This window comes from Argentina anserina, chromosome 5 (genome assembly GCF_933775445.1).
Source record: "Argentina anserina chromosome 5, drPotAnse1.1, whole genome shotgun sequence".
NCBI classification, from domain to species: domain Eukaryota; kingdom Viridiplantae; phylum Streptophyta; class Magnoliopsida; order Rosales; family Rosaceae; genus Argentina; species Argentina anserina.
In genome coordinates, this window is record NC_065876.1 from 9,715,558 (window position 1) to 9,740,630 (window position 25,073).

General features: G+C 36.7%; 2 protein-coding genes across 2 annotated transcripts; both read right to left on the reverse strand.

The window, feature by feature from the left end:
- Positions 1–6,537: 6,537 nt before the first annotated feature.
- On the reverse strand, positions 6,538–10,789 carry LOC126794066 (acid beta-fructofuranosidase 2, vacuolar-like). Its single transcript, XM_050520713.1, has 7 exons — positions 10,152–10,789; positions 9,148–9,156; positions 8,123–8,979; positions 7,600–7,761; positions 7,273–7,508; positions 6,959–7,046; positions 6,538–6,867 (listed from the first exon to the last, which is right to left on the reverse strand). Exons 1-7 carry the CDS (start codon positions 10,585–10,587, stop codon positions 6,583–6,585), a joined length of 2,073 nt encoding a protein of 690 aa, XP_050376670.1. The 5' UTR covers positions 10,588–10,789; the 3' UTR covers positions 6,538–6,582.
- A 9,138-nt stretch (positions 10,790–19,927) lies between these two features.
- Positions 19,928–25,012, reverse strand: LOC126794057 (uncharacterized). Its single transcript, XM_050520701.1, has 13 exons — positions 24,939–25,012; positions 24,736–24,835; positions 24,566–24,644; positions 24,226–24,301; positions 24,048–24,131; positions 23,856–23,960; positions 23,222–23,302; positions 23,037–23,101; positions 22,702–22,771; positions 22,537–22,614; positions 22,020–22,117; positions 21,788–21,923; positions 19,928–20,487 (listed from the first exon to the last, which is right to left on the reverse strand). The coding sequence occupies exons 1-13, from the start codon at positions 24,987–24,989 to the stop codon at positions 20,341–20,343; spliced, it is 1,170 nt and encodes a 389-aa protein (XP_050376658.1). The 5' UTR covers positions 24,990–25,012; the 3' UTR covers positions 19,928–20,340.
- Between the last annotated feature and the right edge of the window lie 61 nt (positions 25,013–25,073).

Sequence of the window (25,073 nt, forward strand, 5' to 3'; positions counted from 1 at the left end):
TGCCCCTAGCAATATTTTTACTTTTGTTTGGTACCATCAAATGGAAAAGAAGGTGGAACACTCAATCGATCAAGTGAGAACTTTCTTTCTGGTATGAATTAGATAATTGATTTTTTTATCCAAAAACAAAACGTAATATTATTGCTGATAAATTAGAAATTTAAATTGCTAAAGAGCATATTGGTGAGGTCATGAAGCCTCCTCCGGTGGCTGCTGCTACCAACACCACCGATCGAACTCGGAGCGCGGCATTATCTCGAATCGCCAAGTCATTTGGTGCTTAACTGTTCCAGAATAAGGGAGATGAGCTGGATGCAAGAGGGCAGAGGGATCAACAAGGCAAAACTGAAATGAAGCATCATCTTCCAGCGTGCCACTAAAGACTTTTGAACAAAACTTGCCAGCATCCAAACTCCAAAGAAAGAGAGAGGATGATAATATTTCTAATGTGAAAAGAGAGGATAAAAAGAGTCGGCTAATGGTAGATTATGTGCACAACTACACATTCAATGGAACTATAGAATCAGAGTTTTAATATACGTGGACACAATGAGCAAGTTTCAAAGATTCGTGATGCATTTCATCAATAGATATTAATTTTCTCCAATACCTTAAATCATACAATGATAGCATCAAGATTTACAAGGCTGATGAGTGATAACCCTTTGAAACTAATTATATATATCACTGACATAATCGATACATATTTAATGATGAATTAATTTTTATTACTCTTTTGAATTTCAGACACAAAATTAGTTCACCCTTTAAATTTTTATTTTAAACAGTTTTCTCCTTATATTTTGAATGAACATTAGATTAGGACAAAATTTAATTTTTCTCTCTGATTGTGATTATAATCGGTTAAGTTTCGGACAAAATTTATCAAAATAAGTCTTCAAATCATATATGCAAAATCAAAACATAATTCCTAGCAATTTTACAACAAAACTGAAGCTTTGAAAATAAGTTTCGTAATATCATTATCTATATAATTCATATAAAAATCTATATTTTGTCATAATATAAAGTTCATTCAAAGTATAAGGGGAAACTAATTAAAATAAAAATCGAAAGAGTGAACGATTTTACATCTAAAATTTAGAAGGATAAAGTGAAATTAATTATTTAATGACTTCAATAAGAAGCTGGTGAAAGATTTGGCATTAGCATGCTAGATGGATGAGAGAATAGCCAAATGGTATATTGATTGATTGTTTAATTACACAGAATTTGTTCTATATATAATCCAACAAATCACCCCCTCAAATCACGCCCGTGATTTCCTCCTTGAATCACGCTAACACTGCTTCTCAAGTTGGCGCATACACATTAAACATGCCCAACTTGCTAAGTAAGTCATAAAAGACATTCTTAGACACTCATTTTGTGAGCATATCGGCAAGTTGCTCTTCTGTATGAACAAAAGGAAAACTAATTATCTTCGTGTCTAGCTTCTCCTTTATAAAAGACGATCAACCTCCACATGTTTTATACGATCATGTTGCACATGATTATGTGAGATATCAATAGCTGCCTTGTTATTACAGTACCGTTTCATAACACACTTAGTCTTAATACCCAAATCTTGTAGCAAATTTCTAAGCCATAATAATTTGCACTCTCCCTGAGCCATACCTCTGTATTATGCTTCAGCACTAGATCGAGCTACCACTTTTTGTTTCTTACTCTTCCATGTAACAAGATTACCCCCAACAAAGGTAAAGTATATTGATGTGGATCTCCGATCTGTAATATTTTTAGCCCAGTCTGCATCTGTGAAGCCACAAACCTCAAGAATATTATTGTGATTAGAGAACATTACTCATCTCTCTAGAGCTGACTTCAAGTACCTCAAAATCCTTATAACAACATCTATGTGGTCCACACTAGGATTATGCATGAACTGACTCACTACACTTACTGCATACGCAACATCTGGTCTGGTATGTGATAAATAAATTAGGCGTCCAACTAGCCTCTGATAACGAGGTTTTTCAGTAGGCACTTGATCTGGATACTCTGCTAATCGATGGTTCTGCTCAATAGGAGTATCAATGGGAGTGCAATCCAACATACATGTCTCTGTTAGTAGATCAATGATGTACTTCCTTTGACACAGATAGATACCATCACTTCCATGGGCTACCTCAATGCCCAAGAAGTACTTGAGTGTACCTAGGTCCTTCATCTCAAACTCTGTGGCTAGCTGTTTCTATAATCTATCCACCTTAACAATATCATTCCCAGTAACTATCATATCATCAACATATATAATTAGGACTGTTACCTTCCCTTGTTGATGTTTGAGAAATAACGTGTAGTCTGAATTACTCTGTTTATAGCCAATTTTCCTCGTAAATTGTGAGAATCTTCCACACAAGCACGAGGTGACTGTTTAAGACCATATAAAGACTTTCGCAATCTGCATACAAAATTACTTGGAGAAGTGGCCATATATCCAGGCGGAAGATCCATGTACACTTTCTCTGTTAGTTCTCCATGAAGGAATGCATTCTTAACATCAAATTGTCTAAGTGACTAGTTTAAGCTAGGAGCAAAAGAGAGCAATACCCGAATAGTGTTTATCTTTGAAACAATGGCAAATGTCTCATCATAGTCTATGTCATATGTCTGGGTGAACCCCTTTGCCACTAGACGTGCTTTATACCGGCTCACTGGCCCATCTGGATTATGCTTCACTGTAAACACCCAACGACATCCCACAACCTTCTTGCCATGTGGTGGAGATATAAGCTCCTAAGTATCATTCTTTTGTAATGCCTCAATCTCTTCTTCCATTGCTTTCCTCCATTTTGGATCTTCCAATGCATCTTGCACTTTGTTAGGTACTAAAACAGTAGATATTTGATTCATAAATGACCATATGACTTAGACAATATTTTGGTATATATAAAATTTGCCACACGATACTTTGCTTTAGGCTGAAGGGTATGTTCATATTTTTTTGTTGGCTGACCCCGAGTAGACCTATTTGGCAAAACATATTGTCTACTATTAGCCTCACTAGTATTAGTCCCAATAAAATGACTAACCTCATATTAGTGATCTTCTATACCAGGAGAGCATTGGTTAGTTAGATAAACAACAATATGGGAGACATGAGAGATAGTTGTGTTGTCATCTTCTGGTTCCTGAATCTCCGAAGTGACTACACCAGAATCATCCAGTGGTGCCTGTGTAGTTGACATAATGGTAATCTCAACGAAGCCTGTCACCATATGTACTGGCTCACTTGTCTCCCCCTCTCCATGATATAACTCTTCAAAATATGAATTCTCCTCCTGAAAAGCAGTATCATAAGAGGTAAAATAGCCCATGTCCTAAAAAAAAGTAACATCCATAGTGACATAGTACTTCCTGGTAGGTGGATGATAGCACTGGTACCATTTCTGATATCCTTCATATCTAACAAACACACATTTAACTGCCCGGGTATCCAACTTAGACCTCTGATGTTGTGGAAGATGGACAAAAACAACACAACCGAAAACACGGGAATAAAGAGTAAGAAAAGAGGGTAATGAGACATGAGATGCAAGCACCTCATATGGAACTTTTCCCTGAATGACACGAGATGGAAGACGATTAATGAGGTGGGCGGAAGTTATGACAGCATCACCCCAAAGGTATTTAGGCATATGAGCACTAAAAAGAATACACCGAGCCATATTAAGTAAATGACGATTTTTCCTTTCAGAAACGTCATTCTGCTCATGTGTGTAAGGACACGTTGTTTGATGAACAATTTTGTGTGTGTTAAAGAACTCCTAAAAGACATGATTCACATATTCTCCCCCCCCCATTATTAGAATGAAGAACTCTAATTGTGAGATTATATTGGGTTTGGACAGTGGTATAGAAGGCTTGAAAGCCGAAAAAACCTCATCTTTGGTTTTAAGAAGAACAATCCATGAAAGACGTGTGCAATCATCAATAAATGACACATAATACCGCATTCCGGACATAGTAGACTCTTTGGAGGGTCCACAAACATCAGAATGAATTAATTCAAAATGAATAGTACTTTTATTAGAAGTACTAGGAGAATAAGTAGATCGATTACTCTTATCCAAACACATGTCTCACAACGTAAAGAAGACTCATCCACACTAATAAACAAAATAGGCATGTTTTTTTTCATAACACTAAAAGATGGATACCTTAAGCGACGATGCCATAACCAAACTTCACTTACCTTGTCAGAAGTGGAGATTAAAGCGGTCTGAGACTGTGCCCTTGGTTTCTCCCTTACATATGTCTGATCCAGATCAAACAACCTGCCCCTTAGATACCCCCGACCAATGAACTCCCCGGTGAGAAGATCCTGAAATATCACATACATAGGAAAAAAATGTCACAAAACACTTAGCGTCAGTGTTCAATTATAAGACAGAGATCAAATGATGAAATAAAACATGTACATATAGCACATTGTGAACCTCTATTGTGGGAGTAATACGAACTGACCTTTTTCCTAACACGGGGAATGCCTCACCATTAGCATGAGTAACATAGGGTACTGGTGGAGGAGACAATATGGTAAAAAAGATTTGTCAGAAGTCATATGATCAAACTCACCAGAATCAATAATCCATGTATCAAAACCAACAAAGTTAGAAATATGTAAAGCCATACCAATTTTACCACGACCAGCTATGGATGCGGTAGGTGTTGATCCTTCTGCTGTATGATGATCATGTCCAACCACACCATAGATATCCAGTTCCTGGATGAATTGAATAGTTGTCTTCGCCTTGGGACGATAATTAGGCCTCTTAGGCCTAAAGTGTGGATACAACTTCCAACAGGTCGCACGAGCATAGTTAGTATCATGACAATAAGAGAAAGGAGGGCGGGGTTGATTCCCGAAGCCTGGTGATGGGCCTTGCTGATGAAGTGGAGCCAAAGTGGCTAGCGAAAGGGATGGTGTTGGAGATCTAGCATGAACAATAAGGCTGGAAACTACAACTTGTGCCTGATGAAGACTCTCCTGCTGAGACTCATCCTTACGAATATATGTGAAAGCGGTGATTAGGCTAAGGGGTTCGATCTTTCTGAGCAATTCTCCTTTACTGTTATGCTTTGCATCAAGATATTTTCAGGAAATGGTGAACTCGCTCAAGCTCATTCTCTTTTTGGTACCAAACAATATCCTCCTGATTCTTGATCATACAAAGATGTTTCATATCAATCCCAGCCCAAATATTTTTCAATTTGGTGAAATATTGCGCCACCTGTTTCTCATCCTGTTGCATTGCCAAAACTGTGCACATTAACTCATGAACCTGTATGAAATCAGAGTCATTAGTATATAAGTCTTCTAGTGTTTGCCATATTGCCTGCACAGTGGTACATGCCTCGACCAGATCAATGATCTCGTCATTCATGGCTTTCTACAAGACTGACATGACAAGACCATCATCGTCGTCTCACTTAGTGTAGGCAACAATATCATCTTCACTAGGAGCCATAGTTACTCCGGTTACATGCCACATCTTGTGCATGCCTCGAAGATGAGCGGCCATAATTATCTTCTATTTATAGAAATTGGTCCCATTGAGTTTGGCACCCCTAAAAGAACCATTTTCAGAATTCTTGACAGATACTTCAAATTGTGGAACGTTATTGATCTGAGAACTCTCTATGTCGTTTCCATAACCCATTGAAAATCAAAAATTCAGGATTGATGCAGTGAAAACACAAAGAAAAAACGGATTTGAACTTGTATTAGGTGCACCTGCATTGACAACCAAGACCACAGAATTCGGGTCGGACCGGGTCGGGTCGAATGTGGGCCGGGTCTGAGGACACCCAAAGCAGAGGGCAGCGGCAAAGGACGAGTGGACGAGGGCTGCGATGGCGGACGACGTCCTCGTCGTCGAGCTACTGCTACGGCTCAAGGAGTCGCGAGCGGCGTCCGTTTCGTCGTCGCTGCTCCAATGCTCTTTCACAGCCAAGTCCGTGCTTCCACGGTGGGGGACGCAGCTGCCACACAATACGGCATCATCGTCGGCGGCAAGAAGGAGCAGTTCCACGGCAAACAAAAAAACGCCACAAACCCAGAAAAAAACAGAGGCTTTGATACCATGCCAAATGGTATATTGATTGATTGTTTAATTACACCGAATTTGTTCTATATATAATCCGACAAATCACCCCACAAATCACGTCCGTGATTTCCTTCTTGAATCACGCTAACAAGAATTAGAATACCATTCTCGTGAGACGTTTTCTAGTTAGTAAAACCCGTGCTGACAGCTATTACAGGACCCGAGTATATGAAATCCTACTGACTTTGAATTTTCACTATAGTTCATATGCATAACAGTAACTGGTATATAAAGTAAAAATGATGTGTTTAAGTTTGTTTCATTGTCTGCTTCTTTCTTTTTGGCCAGGGATCGTAACTATAAATAGCTTGGACGGTTGTAGAAGGATCAGTGCAGATTTGAACTCCATGGTATCAAAGAATCAAATTGCAGAAACTTGTATTGAACTCTTCAACAAAAAGAATTAATGTTTCATACTACTATCCGCGGACCAAATCAATGACCTTTCTTATCTTACAAAATATAAAGTTAAAAAAAGCCCGAATGGGACGAAGAATTTAATAAATATTGTAACCGGGGTGAAGCTGGCATGACTTGCTGCATCAGGTGAAAATGGGTGTATGAATGCAGAGTTCATCTGCCATATCTGGAGTGAGGCAGTGACACTGGTGTCAGTAGCATTGTTGAACAAAAAGAGCCTTGCAGCTCCATAGATTGCACGAGTTGGGTAGACTCTCGTTGTTATCGTTGTTCGTCCACCTTGAGCAAAGCTTTCGATTATTGAATGATCAACCTGGCGTGGAATACATATATGATTAGAGATGGTCATGAAATTTGATGATTTTGTTATCCACGGTAAAATAAGCAAGTTTGAATCCACTTACCAGTATTCTCACAGATAGCTTTTCACCTTTCAGTACTGGAACATAGCTACCACTAACTTGTTTAACAACATCACTTGCCACAGAAGACCTATGACACAAGGAGAAAACATGTTTTAGATCAGCAATTCAATATTACAACCAACTGATAAGTTTCACTCTCAAAACATGCTCCATACGTAAAACATTACAACTATGAATTTAAACAATTTACTATGGTGGGATAATCGTGTTTGAATGTTTTGATTTGGCGATTGATAGTATAAAAACATAACATGCAGCATTCTAAATATGAAGAAAAATTTCTTTATACGCACCTTGTTTGATCAGCACAGAAGTAGGTACTGACAGTGCCACCAGATCCTTTGAGAACATAAAAGTAAATAGGAGTGCGCTCAGAGAGGCCATCGTCTGCAAGAACAAGAAGACCAAAGGGTCCTAACGCACCGCGTTTGGCAGCCCCACCACTAGTTTCGCAACTGAACTGCTCGTTGGATTCAGCTGTGCTCTCTAGAACCCTCTGATCCAACTCAAACTCCACGACAATGTCCAACTGTAACATTCATGCCAATCAAAATTTAAGCCAAGATGTGATTTAACTCCAACTGTGACATAACATTAAGAACAGCATACAGAATGCAGACCTGTGTGGCTGTGCCAACATCAAGTGGTAACACTGTCCCTGCCTTGACTTGTACCCTGTCGAAGTTCTTCTTGTTCAATCTCAATTTCTCGATCTCCTCCACTGGCCATTGAAGTAGATTGCTACCAGTCTTTTGATCAAACAACACTGTTCTTGGAATTCCCTGTTCAAATTATTCACAAGAAATTGTTACTCTACCAAAAGAACACGGGTGTAAAACTAAAGTGAAATGTTCTGTTTCTAGACAGTTCAGTAACACAAGATGCCTATGTGACAGTTAAGTGACACAGTGCAGCAACATAAGCACCTTATATATCGCAAGTGAACATTATTAGAGTTACGAAAACTTTTGCCAAAACTTGCTCATTATTAGGGTGCACTAGCTAGTTAAAACAAGTGATGTTTAGACAAATGAAATACTGTCATATTATTTAGTGTTGAAAATTGTACTATTTTTTCTTGGTGTTCTAGCTAGCTCTAGCATTTCTTGAACTATTAAGCAAAAAAGAAACCGATCGATGTACCTGAAGAGATGCCCAACCCTTCTGGACATCAGCATTCTCACTATCGGACTCTCCAATCCAACCCCACAACACCCTTCTCTGCTTGTTCTGATCATAGAAGGTCTTGGAAGCATAGAACTTCCCATAATCATACCTAATCCCAATCCCAACATCAATCTTTGGATTATCAGGAACCCATTTTCCAGTCTTCTCATTATAACTCCCCAATGCATAGTAGTCATTCCTATCATCATCGAGACTAGTCTTCATCACATGCTTCACATCAGCCCCATTCGCAGAAGTCTCCAACCCCTTGTCACTAGTTTTCGACACCGGATAAAAATCGATACATTCCCACATTCCAGTCCCAGGCACAGCATGAAGCACACCATCTAGTTGCTCATACCTAATAAAGTCCTTGGTGTCATATACCAAAGATATGCCAGTTTTGTTAACCTTGGAACCAATTGTAATCCTCCATTTCCCTTCTTTAGTGTACCAAGCTGTAGTCGGATCTCGGAAGTCCTTGATTCCGATCCCGGGAGGGGGGAATAGAACAGGGTTCCCGGAGTACTTGGCCCACTTGGTGAGGAGAGGGTCATTGTGGTCAGCAGGGTAAGCGAGGCATTGGACCTGGACTGACTCATTGGTTGAACCAGTGTAGAGCATGACAATTTGATCATTTGGGAGTATTGTAGCAGAACCAGTCCAGACTCCATTGATGTCATACCATTGATCAGCTACCATAGCTAGAGGAAGGTGAAGCCAATGGATCAGATCTCTGGATACTGCATGACCCCATACTATGTTTCCCCATATTGCACCTTTGGGATTGTACTGGTAGAAAAAATGGTACCAACCCTTGTAGAATAATGGACCTGTACAACAAAATTTGATGTCACAAAGTGGCAAATTATAATCTATACTGTCGATCCTGTTTTATTTTGAGACATAAGTATGCTAATAATTTTACACCAGACAGATTACATCATAATGAAAACCCTAATCAAGAAAAACATTGTTGAGTGATGTATGAAGAAACGTACCGTTGGGATCTGGAGCAGCAAGAAGAGGATTACCGAATCAAGTCCATTGCAATTGACAAGGATAATCACGGAAAACAACCAAAATCAATAATGTAGAAAATAATTGAAATTCAATGTATGCATAAAGTAATATATTTCACGAAAAAGGACGTGTCTGAAAAATATGTTTGTTATCTCTTATGACTCAAAGCCATCACTTCATGGTGGCCAATAAGTTTGTACAAGTCCGCCGATACTTTTCTCAATTAGTTGGCCAAGTTTTTTGTCATAGCTAGAGAGGGTAGAATATATTTTTTAATCGACAACTATAATAAAACCATCATTAAAAATTTAACATGAGTCAAGTATTAAGGAAGAAAATTTAGAACGTACTTCTCCTTTTAGAGTCATAAGAGATAACAACATTGGGTACATAATAAATATAATTAAATTAATTTTAGATTTAAATACTTAGACGAGCTACGGCTTAACATGAAGCTCGACAAAATGTTATTCGAAAAAAAACATGCAAACGTGAAATCTTGGAGAGAGTTTGGGAAGGACATTTTAAGATTTTGAAAAGTAGATCACTTTGTTCATGACCACTGCAAATGGAAGAATCATTCATCTTTATTCAACTAAATGAGTGATGAAAAACCAAGTACAAATGTCTTCCATTAAGCAACCCACATGCTTAAATTAACACTCCCATCTCATTTCTGACCCAATACCTAACAAATTCAACACAAACAAATCATTTTGTCCTAGAAAATCATTTATCTAGTGCCTCTAGATAAATGAAAAAAAAAAACAAATGATGAAATGGCAGGGAAATAAAGGAAGGAAGAACAGTAAATTAACGATCTAGCTAGGATGATGGAGTTTGTTCTAGCTAGAGCCGGATTACGAGAACTTCCAAGTTAAATTGCATATCAATGTATCTATTTCAAAACTGATTGAATCGAAATGTAAGCATTCGGATTCCCTACCAAAATGAATAGATATATGCAACGTTCAAAACATACCATTCATCCAATTCTTCTCCGGCTGAAAATGGAAAGCACTTCTCTGCCACGACAGCATGCTATTATTCCACGGAAAAACCGGCGTGTCTGACCCGACGCCGCTGCTGTACAAACGGCTCGACTTCTCCGACACTCCGGCTGACATTCCACGTGTCACCGCCTGCAACTTCTCGGCCTTGGTCGCAGTATCCTTCGTCGGGGAAGTAGTCAATGACATTGGCTTATCACTCATCCTGTGGTATGCATTCCCCTCCTTGCCAGTATGCCCTATAATGACCACCAACAATGAAACCATTATAACCGCGGCGAACATGGCCAGAACCTCCTTCACGTGTATTCGCCGGATCCCCGGGGACGAGGATCCGCCTTGGAGAGGAGTGTAGGCAGTGGGAAGGACATCGGGGTCAGACGGAAGCAAAGGCCTTCTGTCTGCCATGGGATTCAGGCCTTAGTTTACAAGTTATGATCTGAAAGAAGAGAAGAACCGGGTTGTTATATACTCGCCAGAGATTAGTAGATGTTCTTGGATTTCATAATTTTGTATGAGTTGGGGGGGTCGTAGTTTCAGACAAGGTGCATGTGTTCCATGTATATAAAGAACGAGGAAGACGAATGTAATTAGGTTTTGAATATTAGAGGGAGGGACAAGCGGACAAAGAAACTTCTGGCCGGTTTGCTGAAGAATTGGACAACAGAGTTTGAAGCTGGCTTAGCGAGTCTTGTGGTAATTAAGCTACTGTCAAATCAAATATTTGTACATTTAAGATTCATGAACTTTTGGCCTCTGAATGGAAATGACATTTAACATTTTGTTCTTGATTAGGAATAAGAACAGTGATATAGGGAAACAAATTTGCTGACTATTTTTCATTTGCGCACATTGTGTTCACCATTCTAAACTCATGTCATGTGTTTTTTCTCAATTCATATTTAGATAATAATTAAGCAATTTGACACGTGACATAAGTTTAGAAGGGCGGACACAAAGTGGGCAAATAGAGGGTGGTCAGAAAATTTGTTTCTAGTGATATATGTCCTTATAAATTTAGGCCTTAAAGGCTTTAATCTTATGCAACATCATTATTAAGTAAAAATACCATAAAATTCTTTCAAATCTAATGGTTATTATTTATTTTTTACATTTGATTTCATTTTTCCTTTAATGAAATTTGATTAATTAATGATAATTTCTTACTTCTTTAGTTACAAAGATCTAATAAATTTACTAGTTAGTGCAACTGTGCAAAGAAATAACATTTTCATAAATAAAATACGATTTCAATATGAATTTTGTTAGAATTACACAATATATTTAGTGCAAATTATATATTTTTTAGATGATTTATATATATGGCCCTTATATATGTGTATATTCATATGTATTCACATATTCAAAAAAAATGCATTAAAAAAATGTAACCACAATTTTTTTTTCGGGAGTTTATTTTTTATTTTTGTAATCGAAGAAAAAAAAGTTGAAGGAGAAAATTGTATTGAGGAAAAATAGAACTCAAATATATAGAATAAAATATGGTTGTTATATATTTTCAAAAAATAATAATAACCATTAGATTTGGAAAGGATTTGATGGTCTTTCTACTTAACAATGATATTGTATAAATTTAGAAGGGATATGATGTGTTTATGTGACTAGGCCTATAAAATGGGCAGGGCATGGCCGACCTAGCCTTAAAAAATGAAGTACTACTAAAAACAAAATATTAAAAAGTAAATATGGATGTAAATATGAGAAAAACAATAGTTAGGAGTTTCTCTTCACCACTAGATATGCTTCAATCACCCCAAAACAATGTCAATAATTATAGATGAATGCACTTACAGTTAAACCAATGTCGTTAGGTCATTAACGTTATTACATTCTCTTACTTGTCATATTAAGCGAAATGTCGGTATCGACTTAACTAAATTCTCAATTATTTGATCTATGAAATGTCGGTATGTAGACCAAAATAATTAAAATTATGAAGTTCTAAGAACGTTTAAGTAACAATAAAGAATCTAAGGTCAATGTCGGTAGCCTTAGATTACTAAGGAATCATTTCACACAAGTACCTGCAGAACTTGTTATCTCTCACAGAATATGCAACTATATGTCGGTCATATACATATTCAAGATAATAAAACCCTAAAACATGCATCAAAATATCAACTCAATGAGGCATGCAATAGAATTATCAATGAACAATTAGTAAAGAAATTCTCATCTAAAATTATATAAATCAATTGGAGTTTGAATCGAAGACATATCTAGATCTTTGATTAGCCCCTAACTATAAAGGAATTTAGTTACACATAATCTTGAATAAAATCATAAAAGAATACATGAGAGATGAATTAAATGAGAAGAGACCGAACTTCCTTTTTCTTGTAGAAGTTTGATGAGATTTTAGCACATTGAGGAGATGTGGGTTATATCTTGAGGAGATTGAAGGTGACTTCGCTTCGGCTCTTCCTGTTTGTCTTCTCTCATTTCTCTTCTCTTCTTCTCTCTATTTTTTTTATTCCCTCTCTCTCTCTCTCTCTCTCTCTTTCTCTTTCTCTTAGTTGGTTGTGGAAAAATAGTGTGTATGGAGATGGTGGTGATTGATGTTTTTATAGAGGAGAATGATGGTAAAAAGTAGAGAAAAGTGAGATATAATGATGTAGTGAGTGAGGTGGTTGGTTATGGAATAAGTGGGTGATAAAGGAGGAAGTGGGTGATCATGGAAGAAAGTGGGTGATCGTGTAGGAAGTGAATGACCATGGAATGAAGTGGGTGATCATGGAAGAAGTGGGTGATCATGTAGGAAGTGAATGACCATGGAATGAAGTGGGTGATCATGGAAGAAGTGAGTGATGGCTAGGTAATGATAGACCTAGAGGTGATGATTACACCCAAAATCAAATCAGATTTTGGTAGGTGTAGATTTTTTGACAATGGGAAGCCATGATTTTGTGAGAAAGAGAGAAAAATGGTGTAGTTAATTCTCAACTAAAAAGATGAGATCCAGTTGTGATAAAACAATGTGTTGCTCATTCCTTACTCCTCCATAAAATTAGCCCGAAAATACATGGCACCACCAAAAATAGTGGTGCTCGAAAAATTGCCGGAATTTCATATTATTCTTTTCTTATCAAGATATTCGAGTTAGGAATGAGATTTTCCTCTCTTTCTTCTCTCTTCTTCTTTATTCCACTTCAAAATACCTAAAAACAAATAAAGTTAATTAAAATATAAAAACATTACAAAATAGCTAAGTAAAAGGAATAATTAACACAATATAAGTCACATATTTATGTGACTATCAAAATACTCCCCATTTAACTTTTGCTAGTCCTCGAGCAAAACACTAAACTAAGACTCTGGAAAGACTCAACAATAACACAGACTACAAAACTCTAATGCCCTTAACACTTTGTCTCAACAATATCCCTAACATTGCAATACCAAGATTACATAATATTTCAGTTCAATCCGCTGAATTTCGAAAGTTAATGTCAATACATGACACACATGCAACATATAGGACGAATACATTTAATCATGCTGAATATGAAGTTATAGCATGCAATAAACAAGTTAAGATTCAACCTCACATGGGTACGCTATAAGTGTTTCTCTCAACATATGTCTAAGGTTTTCACTAAACTCAATTACTTGCCAAATGGACCGAACCATATGCTTTACTTTTGTGACTTATCTCCACATATCAAAGACGGCGTATCTTGAGGATCAAAAATGACTTTATAAGGTTGTAATGAGGTTAAGTTCATAGGTTTATAGAATAAAAGGGATATGGAATTCAAACAAATTCTAAAACCTAGTCGACCATCAATGAAGAGACTTTTTTTAACTTTACAACCCTTGAAGCATCTTCACTATTGAATTCTTCCAAATATATCACCATTGTGACCGAATTCATTTTGTTGGGCATTCATTTCATCTACAATATTCATATTATCTACAGTTAACCTGTGGTATAAGCTAAACATCACAAAAGTGTGGAAGATTGAGTTTGAATGTGCAACTCTTACAACTTCCATTACATCACAAAATGTTTTACAACTTGAACAAATAGAACTGAAAAACTCTCTACCTCACTAACTACGTGGACTGTCTCAAGTGAAGAGTGCTCACCCCCTATCTGCTAGACAACCGTTGATACCTCAACCTTGCTGCCCCTCACCTGCAATATCAACCACTACACCATGGATTGGTGCACCGGGTTGTAAACAAACAAACCCAATAAGCTCTAAAAGCTCGTATGAGTAAACTAAAACTAACACAACAATAAACATGCACCAAAGATAAGATGTCACCATAAAAATCAGCTTAACAATGAATAACTTGAGTTTCACACAACGCAGTGAAAGAAAGTCAACGCTCTCCACTACATCCCTATATCCATAGGTTAGCTAACATTAAGTTATCCCCTATGTGTTACCCACACCTAGCACAATTACATGGGTTCGCCAATACGAAGTCATCCCCGATACAACGATCCACTTAACACACTTATATGAGTTCATCAACACTAAGTCATCCTCCATACAAGCCAAATCCAACACCTACGCGTGAAATCACCAACACTAACTCATCCCACATGACGCACCCGACACAATAGAGTCTAACAAACTCTTCCCATTAGATCGGTCAAACCCGATGATTGTCTCTACATCAGTAAGGCAAAGGTCTAAACTCAACTCCAACTCTACTCAATATCATCTTCCTCTCTTAAGAGGAACATACCAGTCAATGAAAACTTCATCAATGATGTTTAACCATTCAATATTCAACACCAAAATTCACATCAATATTACATACACATGTATAATTAAGCTATATTATAACAACCAATCCTATAACCACGTAGATGTTTCATATTAAAAACACAAGAACTTAGGACAATATAATATAACAACCTATATAAGCATATTATTATTACCATTAATATACTTATATAAGAAACTATAATGTAGCAACCACTTCAATTACTAACTTAAATTTTCACAATATAATCATATATTCATAACACGATATACGATAACCATGCTAACATGTTGAATTAACATTACCAATCGTTGATCACATTAACAAGGTATATTCAATTTATAAGCACCTCCAACAAGCAAGTACCACAAGTCCATATAACCACTATGTAAACACATCATTATCTCCATTAAAATACATATTTTTCATGAACATGCATAAATGTAGCCACTCACCTCACTAACAATAACTTTGTATGAGAAATTATAAGAGTCATTTTTATAAAGAAAATCATTTTCACTTACCTATGAACCGTTGCCGAACAAGTTCATATGATTTAAAAACAAAAGACATTTTTCTCCAATAATTCTCATAAATTAGGACAACAATGACAACGTAGTTCACGAAAGGATTTACTCACCTTTTTGCTACCGTAACACCTTTAATATCACCAAATCAAGTATCAAAAGCTCACAAATCAAATGTCTAAGTGAAACCATTTTAACTTGGTAAATAAAAAAACAATTTAATATAAATAATTTCGACACTTAACTCTTAAATTGTCGAGAGGCAATCTCCCTCCATGACCTACCAAGGTAAATTCTTATGAGCACTACACCCTTATATCTATCATAAGCATCTTTAAACCAAATCAAATTTAGTCATATATACTTACGAAGACATCAACCAACACAACAAAAATCAACCCAAATATATACAAATAATATATGTTCACACTCATATCGACGAGTACATCATCATGGAGTAAACCATTACTCCAAAACCTGTTAGACGCACCGCCAAGCGCCACCACCCCAACTTGATCAAAACTTCACGATGTCAACATCAAAGTGGTAGATCATAATGAGGTGAACATTTCCATACCTGCAACACCACCTAATTCGTCAAAATATGACCGGAAAGTCACCGGAAAGCCGCTGCAACCTCAACACTTCAACGCCGATGCTACAACATTATAACCCAATGAAGGTCGTTGCAATCACCTCCAGAGGGAGGAGAAAGGTCAAAGGGGACGAGCTTCAGGCCTCAGAGTCGTCGGGAAAAGCAACAGCTCTGGTGGCACTGTGTGCAGTGGCTTGTGAGCGACGTCACGTCGCGCATAGCTGTCGGCACGTCGTGGGCCGTGGCTCAAAGAAAAGGGAATGGAGAGACGCTTCCAATGTGACAGGCGACGTCCCAAACGGTGGAGAACGGAGGGAAAGAAAATTTCGGAAGAGAGAGAGGGAGAGAGAGAGAGAGAGAGAGAGAGAGAGAGAGAGAGAGAGGCGGCATTCTCCTTTTTCAATTTTTTTGATTTTTCTTTCTAGGGTTTTCTCTTTTCTATCCCTATTTTACCACTTCCAAAAATGCCCCATAACGTTTTGATTCATAACTTTCACATACAGTCTCCGTTTTATATGTGTTATGTGTTAACAAACTCGTATCGTCGAGGTCTACGACTTTCATGAAGAAAATTTCCACAAATTTCTTATGGATTTAAAAGTCACATTTTGGTCAACGAAACTTAAACGTTTTTCGACTTTTTACTTCTAGAATCACTTCCTTTCAAAAGAATGACTAAAGAGAGCGCGTGAGATGAGAATTCCCCCAAATCTCTACTCAGGTAATTTTTATCAACTTGATTATTGTTCTTTAGGGTAATTTAATATCAGAGTATTTTGATATTTCAATAATTCAATAATTTATAGAATAAACAGAGTAGGCTGTGGTGGCAATAGCCGCACCCTTATTTTTCACATGACAATTGAGCCAGATTTCCTTTCATTTTCAAGCGTCTTGTGTATTCCGTTAGGTATAAATCCAAGTCAGATTAAACACCATCAAGACATCAATTAACTCAACTCCTCAACATTCAATCAAAATTTGAATGGGGCATGGAAACTATTAGTAAAATAAAAAAGTTGGAGTAAAAAGTTAATTTAATCATTGATAAGCCCTACTAATTTGGGAGGGTTAGAGACTTGATTAAAGATAGATTAACTGAGTAAGATGTATCACATTTAAGAGCCAAATTAAGTGATGGCTTAACTTATAAAATGATTTAGGGTTCACATTTTAAACCGATTGACAATGGATGGAGTGACCCAAACTCCTCTTAACACGCCCATACAAGTGTGACGAATTTTCAAACCATATACGTGGACAACATTTTGAGTGACATAAAATCCGTGCGACCATTTTGGCTTCACACATGAAAGTGGATAACTCACTCTGATACCATAATAAAGTGATTTGAGGTTCATATTCAAAACCAATTGTTAATAAATAGAGTGACTCAAACTCTTATAAACCCATAGACTAGGTTTTATTTTTCCATGTGAGATGTATACTATCAACATTAACCATATATTAGTCTTTTCATTTGCTCCAAAAGACATGGTTGAGCAGTTCAACTTAACAAAGATTGGTGCTGCAGATTCAGATGTGGATTAAGAAGGCGACATCTGCTAAACTACTGATTGCAGATTTGAAAAAAAAACAAATTATCGAGTAGGATCATCCGTGGCCTATATTCATATATATCCAGTTCATTATTGTCCCTAACATGGTGACTCAGCAGCTTGCTTAAATTCATTGTTCTCCTCGGCCAATATCAATGCCACATTATAGAGTTTTGTCTCAAACTAATAATGATGCATTGTTGTGCAAAAAACAAAATGAATAAAAACACAACCACCCAAACCAGATCGCAACCCTTTTGTAGTTTTGTAATTAGTTTGCTGCATGATTAATTGATTAGCATTTTTTGAGGTTTTCCACATGCAAATGCGGACCCCCATATGCTGATATGCTGGAGCTAGCTTAAACCACATGCAACTGGCTCCACGAAAATAGAGTACCAAGGGATTTGGAAATCCAAAGAATCACAAAATGGAGCTGTTGATCGATCCCCCTTTGAATATACGTACAATTGGATTATTAACCATGTTGTTCAGTTCTGTCAAATCACAGTTCGGAATTGTTGGAACCTCCAACGTCCTTTTTATTCCGTTTGTTCTCCTTTCTTTCTTTCGAGTGCAAAAAGAGAGTAGATAAGAATTCATCAGCTGGCCCTCTCATGTCTCTTAATTCGAATCTCCATGTGTGAGTTTCATACCTTCTCGGCATCTCATGAGTCATGACAGGATAAATATCCATTTCTATACCACAACGATTGAATCCATCTTCCTAAGATAAATACTAAGGCAACTAAGCTATGATACAGATGAAAGATCCCCAAGTGTTCGTGTCAAAACTCAAAACACTTCATAAATTGAGATATAAATTCTAATCAGCGACAGATTCGAATATGAATTTACAAAAACAAAAACAAAAGGTGTATACTGATCGCCTACCAATGACTTGATCATTAATTGGCATAAAGGTTATTTTGTTTCCATCACTATTATGAGAATGGAACAAACTAGTTGTCGAGAATCACCGGAAGATAGGGCTGGACTTGGTTCGGTCCGGGCCGAAATTTTGGTATAACTGACCCAAAGTCTGGAAATTTTCAGTTCGGGCCGGTTCGGGTCTTCCAATAGTCATGATTGACCCAATCTCGAATAATTGGTTCGGGCCGATTTTCGGTTTTTTCAGGCCTAAAATTGTCTTGGCCAAAAAATTCTTCTCTGGTAAAAATCAATCTTTTTCTAGGTTTTGATGTAGTGAATTGAGATGAGCTGATAAAGACATGAAATGTTGAATGATCAAAATTAAGGGGGAGATCGAATAAGAAAGAGAAGAAGTGATGATGAGATGAACTGAGATGAATTGACGAACTGATAAATAATAAGGTAGAGATTGGAATTACTAAATAAGTCTAGAATATGAGTTTGCGACTTTGTGGATTACTAAGTAACACTTAATGTCTGAAGATTGAGTATGAGAAAGTGAAAGGAAATGAAGGCAAAAATGCCAATTTGCACCATAAACTTGGCAATAATTGTTAATTTGCATCTCGAACTTGCATTTAAATTTAATATTTTTCATCTAATTTTAAGTCACATGTCATGCATTTGAGGGGCAGTATTGTCATTATATAATTATTCATATTTAATAATGAAATAAATTAATAAAATTACTTAAGAGGAACACTTGCTACTATATTTTATTATTATTTTAAAACATATATTAATAAATTTTACGTGATATGATATGTTAAAAGATATTAGAAAAATATAAATAGATATATAGAAATTTAAAAATAAATGTGTACATATAAAAAAATATATATATACACAATACACTATTTGAATGAGTGGGTATGTTGATTATATAATTCAAAGTAGGGTTAAGTATGTAGAAAAAAGATGTAAATAAATAATTTGATTAAAAAAATAATCCTCTTTTTTTTTATAAGCGTAGAGAGGACCAACATTCTCCTACTAAAATTTATTGAAAGGAAAAAAGATACAAAGAAGAATAAAGAATAACAAACACAATTATCCCTTGACCAACTAAGAAACAGTTAATGAAAACGAAAATTAAGAAATCCTAATCGATCTCTATTACAGTGACTCATATAAGAATATTTTATTTGTTTTTAAGAAAAATATAAATAGAAAATGACAATATTACCCCTTATGTGCATGACATGTGACGCAAAAAATTGGATAGAAACAGTTAAATTTAACGGATGAGATGCAAATCGGCAAATTTTACCAAATTTAAGAGGTAAATTGACTCAAATGCAAATTCATGGTGCAAATTAACAATTTCAGCCAAATTTAGAGTGTATTTTGCCAATTTTGCCGGAAATGAATAAGGGAGTCTTACAAGACTTTAAACATCGTAAAATTTTTCTTTCAGGGATCCTGAAATGAGCATAAATAACTGAATTGGTAGTCCAGTAATTGGAAACCTGCTTTGGTACTGCTCTTGAAATCAGATGAATACCACCTTGGGAATTTTCTGACTTTGTCACCATGGCATCTATTATAAAAAGGGAAGGGTGAACATCATTACAGGACGAGAGAACTATAGCTTCACCAGCATGCCCATCTCATGTCTATTAACAAGTTCAGATAAACTGATGCACGTCTTCATGACAAAATCAAGTACCTCAGTGAGATCAAGTGTTGCTGGCATATAGACATTACAAAGACAGATGAGGGGAAAAAGGAAAGCATGAGCCGAACTGGCAATTCACTCTTATTCCTGGAAAGCAAGATCCACAGAGCAACAGACGAAAGCTCTTCACACGTTTGGTGGTGGCCAAAGTTTACCAAATAATTCCTCAACACGATTTGCTTGATTAGCGTAACCATCCAGTCCACTGGCCAGAAGCTCCACGGCTGCAGGTCCCATGGCTGATGCAAATGTTAATTGGTCCCACTTTACAAGCTGAAAACAAGAAGATTGGTGTTTAAAAAAAAAAAGATTAGCCATTCAGTTGGGTAAACTAATCAGTCGAGATAATTTCAACAAAGAGGCCTATCAATGAACCAAAGATTCAGGCCTAAAAGCAACCATAATCATTTCAGAACCCCAAGAATTGATTCAGGAATGCAAGATTAATACGAGCAATAAGTGCTTGTTGTAAAATTAATGTTTGTAAGGTTGAAATGCTTTTATTAGCCACATAAAGGCTATAGACTTAGTAGACTACTGGTCAAGACAAGCAAAAGTATGCCACATGTGTTAATGGTATCCCCAAGGGCAATAATGCAATATATTAGTGAAGAGCTCAATGAGGTCACGTATCTGTCCTATGTGCGCTGCATGTATGTAGAATTTTTAAACTTATGCAATCTGAACTCTTTCTTACCTAAGAGGAGAAAGCAAGCAGTACTGCATACATATTGGCATATTGCCATCAGAATGACAAGAATGGTGGTGCTAGTCAAAGGAGGTATTGAGTGGTCTCATACTATCATTGAAACCAAGGCAGAGAATATGAGACATCTGTCGAAGTGGTTGCAGGCTAGGTGATCAAAGTGGTTACATTAGAGACAGTAAAGAGGGGTTTTGAAAAAAAAAAAAATTGGGATCAGAGGTCATGCTAAGGAGTTGATAAGGCAGATGGTGGAAGAAGTGGTGGCCTCGTGGTGGAATGGATATTGTGTTTACCCTTTTGCTTTATAAAAGATGCGGTGATATGGCATTTTAATGGTGTTTCTAGCCGATTTAGGGAGTCAATGATTTCTCATTTTCCTAGTAATAATAGTAATGGATGACCACATATAATGCCTGAACTGATAATATTTTCTTTTTGTCTGCTTCTTAACTTCAAGATACTATAATGGGTAACTAAGCATGCTCATCATAAGTTTGGCAAGTCCTGTAAAGAAAATAGTAAACACTAATGCTGAAAAATTAGCATGACTAACATACTTGGTCATTCTTCTCAACAAAATAGAGACATTAACCATTATATCTCATTTAGTTCATGAAGATTTGTTTTTGCTTCTTTTTTAAGAGATCAAGATTGAAGTACCAATAGAAGTACGTGTAGAAAATAAACAGGGGAATATGTAGATCTGAGTCATCATATTGCCTCCCATGGGTTATAGTAATCTTCAAATTGTATATGTGATTGTTTGAGGTTCAATTTATATGTTATTCACCACTTGTAACATTTAGGTTATAACGAGAACCTCCTGATCAAAGACAAAACACAAAAATCAAGAATAGGGAAGGCTACCTCTTTGTCATTGAAATTGTACTTGGCAGCAGATTGTGGAGATAGCCTCCTGACAAAAGAGTACTTCTCTTCAGGAGTAGTGGCTGTTTCTTTGAGTGATTGCAATACCTTCAGTGGTGCAATAATGTAGTCGACACTAAACGAGTACCGGAGAACATGACAGAAAGATCACTCATTAAGTTGTATGAATTTCCTGCAACATAAGATCAAGAAGTGAGTGTTGTAAATTTACCCAAGGAGACTGAATAAGTCCTGCTTATTGCGGACTGCTGCTGCCATCAACTTTGACTTGTGTCCATATTTGTGAATGTAGTTATATGTCTTTGTCACCTGCAACATAAGAAAATATCTCAAATGGGAGTTTTGTAGTCATTATCATTGTAAAACAGAAGACTCCTTATTTTAGTTTCTTCAACCATGATCTCCCCATCAAAGCCATGTCACTTGAATAATCCTGTACATAACCAGAATTGAACACATCCAAGAGGGACTTCAATACGTGGTGGGGTTATTTGCAATAAATGCTTAAAGTTTGATGATAATGGTGTTGAGGTTTTGGTAGATGACACTATAACTGGAAAAACAAAAGGAACAAACTACAGTGTACAAACCAGTTTTATATTTGATAACTAATCATAACTGAGAAGCATAATGATTTCACAACTTAAAACACCAAATTTTTTCCGTTAGGACTACGAAAAACAGCAAGGTGTAATTACAAAACCATAGATGGGACCTCTACAACTTACCAGGGCCAGTGCAGGATCCTCTCCTCTTTTCAGAGCAGCCTCTATCTCAGGGTCACCAGAATGGTTTCGAGACCAGTCCTAAAATGATAAATATGCCTTTAACAATCAAGATACGTCAAACTGTCAAAGTAAGAAAATTTATACAAAATTGACAAACAAATTTACCCTAAGACGGCCAACAAAAATCTGAATAACAGAAGCGCCGGCTTGTGCAGCAGCTGCAGCTTGAGCAAAGCTGAAGAAAAATGATCAACCACATCACCATGCGGTCCAAACACAACCAGAGAATAAAAATGGAGAGAGAGAGAGAGTAAAAACTGTAAAATATCTTCTTCTTTTTTTGTAAAAGTTTGTTCCTGATTAATGAAGCACATAATATTTCAATCATGAATCAGTAATAAAGCCACTAAATTTGCTTCTTATGTCTCAGAATTATTCACTAAGAATTGATTATGAAACTGATTGTCATGCCTCAAGCAGTTGGTTAAAAGAACCTTTACCTGTACACAAATGTCAAATGCGTCTGTATTCCTTCAGATTCTAGTAATCTAGAAGCCTCTATTCCCTGATTACAAGATCAAGAGCTACAGGTGATGTGGACAAAAAGATAAATACATTCATGCTCCGTATAGTGTCAAGGCCAACTCAAAAGTTCACTACAGATATAATTTTATCTGGTACTTACTTGCCAAGTTGAAGGAATTTTGAACAGCAAACGCTCAGGAGGAACATCAACTCTATCGTAAAGCTTCAGCAGATTGTGCACCTGCATATTTAATAAAAACCAATTGTCTCAGAGAGCAATTCAGACAACTGAAGAAACTCCAGTAGCATAAAGTGAGAGGGATACCACAGGAAGACTAGCAAAATTTTCGGAAAAAGCAACAAAGTAAGCAACATATGAGTGATATTTCCATATTATTCTTTCCCCACATATCTTCTGCATCCAATTTTTAAATTTTTTTTAACCAAAGAAAAATGAAAGAGTGGCAGAGGAAAAGAGTGTCCTGCGAAGACAAAGCCACCTAAGTTACAAACTTTTTAGTCCATAGATATCATGGGGGATATGAAAATCCAATGCAGAATTATTGCATCAATTATGACAGGCCTCAGTGAAATAATTAAAAAAAAAAGGGCGTTATCAAAAAATAAAAATAATAAAAGGGAGAAACTGGTCAACTTATCATTTTGCAAAAGTATCTGAATGCACATTCACAATATGAGCTTGAGCATCGGTAATTACATATTAGATTTCCAATGTTTTATCATCATTTATAAAAAGCAAAGATTAAAATTGATTTACAAAGAATAGCCAGTACCTTCCTAATAATCCCATGAGTGTCATAAGCAAGACGTGCATCCACCTCAGTGGACACTCGGCCAGGAACTAGTTTTGCCAAGTCAGCGCCAACATTGACTAAAGCCTACACAACCAGCACATAATCATGAACAACATGATCAAGCTAACAGCAAATACACGTTACAAATGATTATATTACAAGACAACCAACCTTGTTGAAGAAACACGACAACCTCAATTCGGAGTTCTCGTGCTTATTACACTCCGAATCCGCCAGCGCCATATCCACGGCATTCTACACCCAAAAAAGTACCATGAATGACTACCTATTATAAAGTAAACACAGTTTTCACCAGCCAAATTTCATTTCCCGAAGATAATATGCTTACTCTAAATATGGTATCAGGAAGACTGCATATACCCAAGAGTAGAGCAGAGCTCACAGTGGCAGCAGTTGGAGGAAACCTATTTTACAAAACAATCAGTAAACTAATCCTCCATTCAATTGCGAAAAATGCATAATTTAATGTTCATTTTCAGCTTAATCAAACAGTACAACAAAAAGAACGGACATTCATAAACAGATTAACCGAAAACAGACAAGTGAACATCCAGTCACTCTCATCAACTCACTAGCAGATACATTATCATCACCATTTCAAAAAAAAAAAAGACTTCAGTTGCATAACAAAATCATAAAAAAAAAATTTAAACTTTATTAAAATTTACCTCTCGAAATCATCGAAAATAACGGTGTCAGGAACGATCTCACTGAAGCTAGATACGGCGTCCAATTCAGTAGCCGATCCTGAACATCAAAATGATCAAATTAAGTCAGCAACCATTAAAATGTTTAATCAATTTCAAAAAAAAAAACTGAGGAGTGAGTGAGGAGTGACCAGTGTCGACGGCGGAAGCGCGGATGAGAGGAAGTGATCGGCGGGAGGTGAAGAGCAGATTGGAAGGTGCGGATCCAATACAGAAGCTCAGCTTTCTTCCCTGCACACGCACTCACATTAATATAATGAAATTAAATCTCTAAGGCTTTCAGAGTTGGGAGGTTGAATTAGGTGAGTTTGAGAGAGTGGGAGTGTGTGTTTACCTGGAAGGAGGAGATGGCTGAGAAAGGCGGAGCTTGCAAGGACACTGACATGTTTTTCTCTCTCAAAACCAGAAAATCAGTTGGAGTTGAAGTTATGGGTGATGTGCGTCTTTTATATTTGAGTATTTTTCACCA

Bases quoted from the DNA above. Each gene is read 5' to 3' on its own strand.
- LOC126794057 (XM_050520701.1), bottom strand. From the start codon at position 24,989: ATGTCAGTGTCCTTGCAAGCTCCGCCTTTCTCAGCCATCTCCTCCTTC. The intron at 24,645-24,735 runs GTCACTCCTCAC...TTTGATGTTCAG, and splicing joins CGCTTCCGCCGTCGACACTG to GATCGGCTACTGAATTGGAC. The intron at 24,302-24,565 runs GTAAATTTTAAT...TTTGTAAAATAG, and splicing joins ATTTTCGATGATTTCGAGAG to GTTTCCTCCAACTGCTGCCA.
- LOC126794066 (XM_050520713.1), bottom strand. From the start codon at position 10,587: ATGGCAGACAGAAGGCCTTTGCTTCCGTCTGACCCCGATGTCCTTCCC. The intron at 7,762-8,122 runs GTACATCGATCG...TAATTTGAACAG, and splicing joins AGGGTTGGGCATCTCTTCAG to GGAATTCCAAGAACAGTGTT. The intron at 7,509-7,599 runs GTCTGCATTCTG...TGAATGTTACAG, and splicing joins ATGTTGGCACAGCCACACAG to TTGGACATTGTCGTGGAGTT.